We start from the raw sequence: 9593 nt of genomic DNA, 5'->3' as shown, positions 1-9593 counted from the left end.
AAAACTTCCAGCTTTGAGTATATTCAAAATGTTATTTTGTTGTTTTTTAATTTATTTTTATCTTAAAAGTCGTTTAATTGCGTTTCAAATTTTTAATAAATTTGAACATTGTTTAATTAAATTTTTATTAAAATGATTTATTGTTTAAAATTTTATATTTTTTATCAAATATTTGTCAATTAATTTTTTTGTTATCAAAGTCACATGACTTTTATGTTATCACGTTATGGGATATTAAAAAATGTAAATTTTTAATTTAAAAAATAACATAAAAAAATATTTTGCTTAGTATAATATTAACAATCACTTGTTTTCATTGAAAGTATTAAATATATATATATATATATATATATATATATATATATAAAAGCTTCTTCTACTGAAAGATGTATGTATAATTTAATTTTAGAGATGAAATTAGATTGATTTTGTATCATCTCAATAAATATATAACAAAAGCTATCATTTATTCTAGTAATTAACATAAATAATAAATGAGAACACTGAAGAATGACCACAGAGATAAATAAGGTATATGATTCTTCATATAGAATTTAAAACTTTTACAAGAATTGTATGAATACAGAATGACCAAACGGTCGAAGTACAAAATATATCGGACGGCCCTACAACACATCAAGTGGACCGAACGGTTCTATACATAAGGGGAGGGATTTAACATCTATCCTATGGACATGACGGTCCTACACTATCTTCAAGCACACTTTCCTCTGACTGAGCGGTCCGAAGAACATCCTCCAAGGTGTCTTTAAGGACGTCTTTTGCTCACATCCAATGGACGATCATTGTAGTGAAAAAAACAAACCGAACAGCAACATAAACAATATAAAACAGATAAGGGTAAGCTTATGTATAATTTAATTAATCATTTCAAACATACATATAAACTCACGTGGAAAATTAAATGGATATGACACTTTTGTCTCCCACTCACCCAGATTAACCGAACGTGACAGATTTAGTATGAAGAATGTATGGATTATAGTATTATATTTCTATACATAATTTTGACTTTTATGATAGAAATTTGTTACATATAAAAATGTTTCACAAAATGCAGTATTAACATTTCATGTTAATAAAGAAATTAAATGATAAAAACATAAAAAAATAGGATTCATCCAATAACCAAGATGATTTTACAAATCGATGAGGTGATTTGAGAGAATTATGTTAGAAAGGAAAATAGATCCTTTAAAATTTTATCTTTACAACTTGGAAGTGAGTTAGTTATGCTATGGAGGTATTATGAATTGGTAACGGTCAGGCTCCTGGGGAATGCCGTTAGTACTTCTCTCTACATGCATTTTGCCTCGGCACTCATTACATCTACAACTTACTTTATAATAATAACTATAAACAAATATTTAATAGGGTCTACACTATCTATGTGAAATATTATTAACTAGTTAACCAATTATTATGTTTTCTAAATAACTATTCCTGCTGCTAAAAGTGAAGAGGGTAAGTTACAAATAATTATTATGTACCTGATTATTTAGGGTAGTGGATATGGGTTTTGCCAAACAACATAGAATAAAATTAGCTTTTGTTCTAAAACTGAAATTCACTGTCTTATGAAATTAAGCATATCAACCAATTACCAATTTTACATTTGATGTTACTTAACTTAACATCTAAACAAGTTTAATATAATAATTAAACATATCTTAAACCTTATTTTTTTTATTTAATCCTTATTTTAAAATTTCACTTATCATATATAATCATGATCAAACGAGGTTTTCTGATCGACAAAAAGCAAAGAAAAACTATCGAACGATATATGCGTTATTATATATGAATGTGATTTAAACAAAAAGGTTAAAAGAAAAAATGATAGAATCTAACTTACTATGTGTAGAAAATTGATCACATGATATTGTAGACCTAATTGTTTGTTAAGTACAAAGTCCCACATAAGATAAAATAAGAGATAGACACAAGTTTATATACACATAAAATTTCTCCATTAGTAAAAAATCTTTTAAAGTGATACCAAAAACAAATAATAATTTAATAAACTATATTGTACCTATATATTGGAAAAGTGTAGCTTAATATGCATTAAATATTAAATAATTGAATTTTTAACAATATGATTAAAAAGAATCTACTAAATTTTGTAGGAATTGAATTTTGAGGTGTTCTTTTGAATGTGTGGTCTAGAATTTCTGTACACCTATACACTTTTTTATTGATTTGCTTAAGTTGTTTCAAACGTATTTAATATTTCCCGTTTTCAAAGTTTATAAATGAATAATGGTTAAAGGTACATTAACATTTAAGTTAATAGTATAACTAAACGAGTCTCACACTAAAATTTTAAATTTATAATAAATTAAAATAAACTTATGATTAACAAAATTATAATCACAATCAAATACTTAATAAGTAATATTTATCAATAAATTTAATGAAAGATAATACTTAAAAATATATATGATTCAAAATTATCTGTCTACCTGCTGTTATCCGGTCGGCTTCTATCTGTATCCGTACAAGGCATACTTAAATTACAATAAACTCTCTCAAATAGATGTATGTTTTATTTAAACTAGTTGTACCAAAAAATTAAAATGTATATATTCACTTATATGTTATTATTGTGATTACTCCTTTATCTTTTTCATAAAACTGATTTATGTTTTGTAACAGCCACAAGACATAAAAAAACTTAAAAATTATGAAGAGGAAATAATTAATTAAATGTAATATCTATAAAATTATTTAAAAAGTTTAATAAATAAAAATACTTTCATTGCAGAAGTTGGTAAGATAAAAGCATTGACCCATCGAATATCATGATTTCTCTCTAATATTTTTATATTGTAAAAGGAAATATGTTTCATAAACATACAACTAAATAAAATTATTATTGCAATAGTGTAGCATGAGTATATTACAACAGTGAATCAATAATTAAAAATAAAGTTTAGTCAATGTGACTAGTGTGAACTTCAACGTTAACATGGGACCACTTATTCCGTAGCGTCTTGCGACAGAAACGGTTACTTGCGCGCTTCCCACTCACATACCAATTTATCCTTATTATATGGCATTCTTCTCCTGTTTGTATCGTGATATTTCTGTAAAATTGAAATGACTCCATATGCATTCAATCACAATGCATAGTATTCAAGTGTAGGTTAAAAAATATAATTTTTTTTTATAAAAAATTGAAAGAACAAGTTATAATAAATTATTTATTAGAAAACATTATTTATTTATGAATATTGATTATTATTTAAAAAATAAATTATGCATGTAAATATTAACTAAAGTTAAATTAGTAATTTTTTATTTTTCTTTTCAAATTCATTGCTCTTTTCTTATCTCATGTTCAATTCTTCTTTAAATTGTTTTTATAAATCATCTCAACTCCCTTGAATAAAATATACACAGTCTTAAAAAATCATTCCTCAAGAATAAAAAACAATTTGAAAGAATTATATATACATATATATGAGAAGAATAAAAATTATATTTATGTCGTATTAAAATGTATGTGATTATATTTGTTTTATGTTATCTTGTACTAAAAGATAAATATATGTTTTGTACATTAAATTAAATTAATGACAAGTTCATACTCTTTTTATTCTGTTGTTTTTTTTTAATATATATATATAGAGAGAGAGAAATTTACATACTCTTTATTTAGTAAAAATAAAATGATACACAGATTTTATATTTAGTTAGTAAATATCAAAGTAATAAATATTTTTTATAATCAATTTTATTGAATAAAAAACACTTTTAGATTCCTAGAATATCAAATGGAAAGTAAATTATAACATCATAACTTCTAAATTAATTTGTTCGAAAAATTAATACACTTATTACTACAATGAGAATTGTGAGAATGATGTATGTCTTCTTTAAAAGTAAAATATTTTTAAAAGTTTAATTTAAGAACAACCATTACAAGTCTTAGGATGTGTTATTTGTGTTGATTTTCTTTTTAAAGTTATTGGAAGAGACAAATTTAAAAAATTTGACCTGCATAAATGAATTTGTAAAAAGGAAATAAAGAGAAATACAATGATAAATAAGTAATTCATCACTTTACTATAATATTTGAAGGGATGAATTACTGATTTATTATCATATTCATCTCTTACAACTTGTTTTTCATAGTAGTTCCATAAATATGTGAGTTTGCATTTACACAGTAGATAATGTTATACATTGAATTTTGAATAATAATATAATATAATAATATATACTACATGTATAATAATAATATTAATTAATAATAATAGATTAACTTTTTATTTAAAGAAAAAAAATAGTAATTTTATATCTAAATCTATTAAAACTTATTTTTATTTATTATTTCAATCAAATCTCTCATAAATTTCATTTTAAAATTTACTTACTTTCGTTTTTAAATTCTTTAAAAGAAATAACAAAAAATTTATTTCTAAACTCTTCTATTTACTCTTATTAAACTCCATAACAGAACCTCATAAACAATTATAAGTTCAAAAACAATTACAATTAAATTAATCTATTTATTTTTATTCAAATCCATAACACAACCTCATAACCAATTAAAAGTTAGTAAACAATTACAAATGTCAGTCAGAGGGCATTATAATTTAAAGAGGATATTCATTTACATTAGGAATGAGTAGTAATAAAATTAAAGAAGTAGGGTTTGTTATTCTGATACTAAAACATTAAAGAAGTGTACGGAAGGTCGATGATAGAGAGTTATTCTGATGTAGCTGTTGCATGAGTGTTAAGAACAAGAAAGGACGATGCAGACTCTCAAAAATTGTAAGGTGGTAAAACAATGGAGAGGGATGTGGACATTAAATAAATATAATACATGTAAATCAAGCAAATAATAAGGACCAATGGACCTTTTCAATTTTTTTTTTCTTTTTTCTTTTTCAATTCCATGACCTTTTAAAGTACTCTGCAAAAGGGTTGCCATTTATTTTCTTAAAAGCTTGGTAACAGAAGAAATAAAGATAAAAAGTAATATAGTCTTTTATCCTTAAAGGGAAACAAAGTAAAAAATACATGTTGATAGCTGTTCATACATGAGTACATAAACTAAAAATAGGGGAGAAGAAAATCTCTGATTCTTGGTAACTTCCCATCTAGTCTTTCAAAATAAAATATATAATTCTTTCATTTATTATATATATATATATATATATATATATATTCATTTTATAAGCTTGTGTATCCAGTATGATAGAGATTTTTCAAATATGGGTTATGTTTATGGATTTTATATTTTATGATGACTATTTTTCTTTTTTAAAAAATAAGAGATGAATATGTAAAGGTTTAATAGAATATTGTTTACAGAGAACAACCATGGCTGTCAATTGTTGTGGTCCTCACATAAACTATTCATTATTTCTTCTTTTCCAGTTTCGAGGTTTTTTACTTTTACTTCTTTTTTTTTTTTATTGTGGTGGGTATTGACATTCATGATCTGATTAACTAAATATTGGGATCCTTATCTGACAAAACCAGATAAACAAAAACAACTACAAAATGTGCAGTGTAATTTGTGTTAATTAGAATTAAGAAATAATAAGAAAATAAATATGTATTTATAGGATAAACAGTGTAACACTTTCTAATGGCATATAGATAAACAGATATATTTAATTGAGAATTTGAAATTAATAACAGTATTTTCATTAAAATGTTAACACAAGTTATTCATCGTTTTACATCAATTAGTTCAATGAGACTATTTTTTTTTTTCATAAACAAAAGTTATTCGTTATTTTACATCAATCGAAATATTATTTTATACTGATGATAAAAATTTTATTATTTTCATACGTATTGACATGTTAATAAAATAACGAAATAAACCAATAATTATGATGAAAAGATTGAATAAAAAAGGATTCAGTTAAAAAATATAATAATATTAAATATTCAATAGGCTAAAAATTTTAATATAAATTAAATTAAAAATATAGCTTAATCTTATTCAATTTTTAAAATTTAATTAAAAAATTACTAATATATAAAATAACCTTGTCGATATGATATATAATTTAAAACATGGCAATTAAGTATACAAATAAAATTATACTTAAAAATGTAACGTGCCGGTAACTTACAAAGACTGTTGACTGCTCCCACAAATCACCACGAGACTTTCTTTAAGCACGCTTAATCATGGAGTTCTTAAGGGTTAGGCTACCGAAAAGTAAATGCATTTTGGTGATATAGGTAGCCAAATCAATTCCTTTAAGCTATCTTTCAACTGTATAGTCCCATACCTATACAGTCTCCAGATCCCTCTCATTCCGGTGTATGTTCGATTCGTCCATGTACCCCTTCCACTCGAAGCCTGCCAGGAGTCGTTCCTTATCCGTGCCCCCTGCACCATGCCTCTTGCATCTTGCACCGACCATCACTCCCCGCCCTCATTAGTGCCTGGGTGTCACAAAAAAGACTAGAATGAATTTCATTATCAAAATTTAGAGAATTTAAAACATCTAAAATTACTTAAAATACAATAAAGTTAACATACAGTAAGGTTAAAATTCATATAAAATATTGAATGTATACATTCTCACCATTTTATATAATAGTCATCCTAATATATAATTTTATTGGTTTTTAATTTTTTTTTAATAAAAAGTGACTTTTAAAAACTAACAATTTAGAATTACAGTAAGTTTGAGTTAACTTTTTAACTATTTTTTTCATTACCAAAGGTAAGGTAGTCTTACTTGCATAAAAGACATATCGGGAGAATTTGGGAATCATACTCGTGGGGCGAGTTTTTTCTCTCTATCTCTCCCTCTCTCTTCACTGTCTCTCACCAACAACCTGGTAACTCTCCCCGAGGCTTTGGTCTCGCTTTCCCATTCTTCAACACTTCTTTTTCTCACTTTACTGTTTAAGCTTTTCTCTCCCCTCCACCACAGCCTAGCTTGCATTGTCTTTCTGTCTGTCTTTCCCCCTCTCTTTTCTTTTCTTTTCTTCTCTTCTCTTTTCCATAACTCTAAACCAGTTTACACTAACCTTGCTGACTACGTTCTTCCTTCTCTTCGCTTTAGGATTTGCTCCAACGGTCTCTTAGTTGGAGGAGCTAGAGATGTTCCCTTTTGTTTTGTTGTTTTACTTTTTCCTTCTTTGCTGCTACTCTATTGCACCTTTGGTGCATTCTCTGAATGCCGAAGGCTCCGTGCTTTTGACACTAAAGCAGTCGCTCACAGACCCTCAAGGCTCCATGAGTAACTGGAATTCCTCTGATGAAAACCCTTGTTCATGGAATGGGATCACTTGCAAGGACCAGAATGTTGTGTCCATCAGCATCCCGAAGAGGAAACTCTCTGGCTCTCTCCCTTCTTCTCTGGGATCTCTCTCCCAGCTCCGCCATGTCAACTTCAGGAACAACAAGCTTTTCGGAGACTTGCCTACACAGCTCTTTCAAGCTCAGGGACTGCAAAGCTTGGTGCTTTATGGTAATTTATTTTCTGGGCCTGTTTCTAGTGAGATTCAGAATCTCAGGTACCTTCAAACTCTAGATTTATCACAAAATTTCTTTAACGGGTCATTGCCTGCTGCAATTGTCCAATGTAAGAGACTCAAGTCCCTTGTTCTCAGTCAGAACAATTTTTCTGGCCCCTTGCCAGATGGGTTTGGCACTGAATTATCTTCTCTGGAAAGACTAAACCTTTCTTTCAATCACTTCAATGGGTCAATTCCCAGTGATTTGGGAAATCTGTCAAGCCTGCAAGGAACTGTTGATTTGTCTCATAATCATTTCAGTGGTTCAATTCCAGCCAGCCTTGGTAATCTGCCTGAGAAGGTTTACATTGATCTTACTTTCAACAATTTAAACGGTCCAATTCCTCAGAATGGTGCTTTGATGAACAGAGGACCAACTGCCTTTATTGGCAATCCTGGTCTATGTGGTCCTCCTTTGAAGAATTCATGCGGTCCTGATACTCCATCTGCTAGTTCACCTCCATCGTTTCCATTTATTCCAAATAACAGTTCGGCTGAGGGTTCCATGGGAAGTGAGAAAAATAAAGGGCTAAGTACGGGAGCTGTGGTTAGCATTGTTGTGGGTGATATAATTGGAATTTGCCTCTTAGGTTTGCTGTTCTCTTTTTGCTACTCAAGGGTTTGTGGTTTTAACCAGGATCTTGATGAAGATGGAATTAACAAGGGAAGCAAAGGGAGGAAAGAGTGTTTCTGTTTCAGAAAGGATGAATCCGAGGCCCTGTCTGATAATAATGTTGAGCAATATGATCTTGTCCCATTAGATTCCCATGTGACTTTTGATTTGGATGAGCTTCTCAAGGCTTCAGCTTTTGTTTTGGGTAAGAGTGGAATAGGGATTATGTACAAAGTGGTGCTTGAAGATGGGCTTGCTTTGGCTGTGAGGAGATTGGGGGAGGGAGGTTCTCAAAGGTTTAAAGAGTTCCAAACCGAGGTAGAAGCAATAGGGAAGTTAAGACATCCAAATATTGCAACTCTGAGAGCCTATTACTGGTCTGTTGATGAGAAGCTTCTCATATATGATTATATATCCAACGGAAGCCTTGATACAGCAATTCATGGCAAGTTTTGTTAAATACAAGTTTTTCTTTTCCTTTTTTTCCACTTTTGTGGTAATGACTTATCTTTTGGCCTAACCTAACACTTAGTTTTTGTTGATTTGTTTGTCTGGTTCCATTTTATATCTCCAGGGAAGGCTGGACTTCTGACATTTGCACCACTTTCTTGGTCCTATCGATTGAAGATCATGAAAGGAACCGCAAGAGGATTGGTCTATCTGCATGAATTTAGCCCCAAAAAATATGTACATGGAGACCTGAAGCCAAGTAACATACTTCTTGGACACGACATGGAACCCCACATTTCTGACTTTGGAGTTGGGCGCCTTGCAAACATTGCTGGAGGGTCGCCAACCTTGCAATCCAACCGAGTGGTTGCAGAGAAACAACATGGAAGACAAAAGAGCATCTCCACTGAAGTCACTACCGGTGTGATGGGAAACGGTTATATGGCTCCAGAAGCACTGAAAGTTGTGAAGCCATCACAGAAATGGGATGTTTACTCATATGGAGTGATGTTGTTGGAAATGATCACAGGAAAACCATCCATTGTCCAGTTGGGGAACTCAGAAATGGACCTTGTTCAGTGGATTCAGTTCTGCATTGAGGAAAAGAAGCCACTCGTGGAGGTGTTAGACCCTTACTTGGCTGATGATGCAGATAAGGAGGAGGAGATTATCGGAGTTTTGAAGATTGCAATGGCTTGTGTCCATAGCAGCCCTGAAAAGAGACCTACGATGAGGCACGTGCTTGATGTTTTGGATAGATTGACTATTTCCTCTGATTGAGAAATTTCAGGGAGCTGTGCACTGTGAATGCTGCTCATTTGAGAATCTTTTACCTTTACTCTCTTGTGTTGGTCATGTTTAACAATGTCTTCAACCTGATGAATCCTTGTAATTGGAGTATTAGAAGAGAAATTAAATTTGTTTCAGCAAAAATCATCACTTGTTCTGAGATTTCACTACCAGACACATGCAGATTCTTTCGGGTTTTTTTTATCATCGTTTT

At 29.8% G+C, this 9593-nt stretch overlaps 1 protein-coding gene across 1 annotated transcript; it reads left to right on the top strand.

Annotated features, from left to right (window-relative positions):
• The first annotated feature begins 6793 nt into the window (after positions 1-6793).
• On the top strand, positions 6794-9593 carry LOC106772616 (receptor protein kinase-like protein ZAR1). The gene is made up of 2 exons (XM_014659133.2): positions 6794-8585; positions 8715-9593. The coding sequence occupies exons 1-2, from the start codon at positions 7112-7114 to the stop codon at positions 9368-9370; spliced, it is 2130 nt and encodes a 709-aa protein (XP_014514619.1). The 5' UTR covers positions 6794-7111; the 3' UTR covers positions 9371-9593.

The sequence above is a fragment of the Vigna radiata genome, chromosome 8 (assembly GCF_000741045.1).
Source record: "Vigna radiata var. radiata cultivar VC1973A chromosome 8, Vradiata_ver6, whole genome shotgun sequence".
In the NCBI taxonomy this organism is placed as follows: domain Eukaryota; kingdom Viridiplantae; phylum Streptophyta; class Magnoliopsida; order Fabales; family Fabaceae; genus Vigna; species Vigna radiata.
The sequence above is the reverse complement of the archived record's forward strand: the minus strand, read 5'-3'. Positions and strand labels throughout refer to the sequence as shown.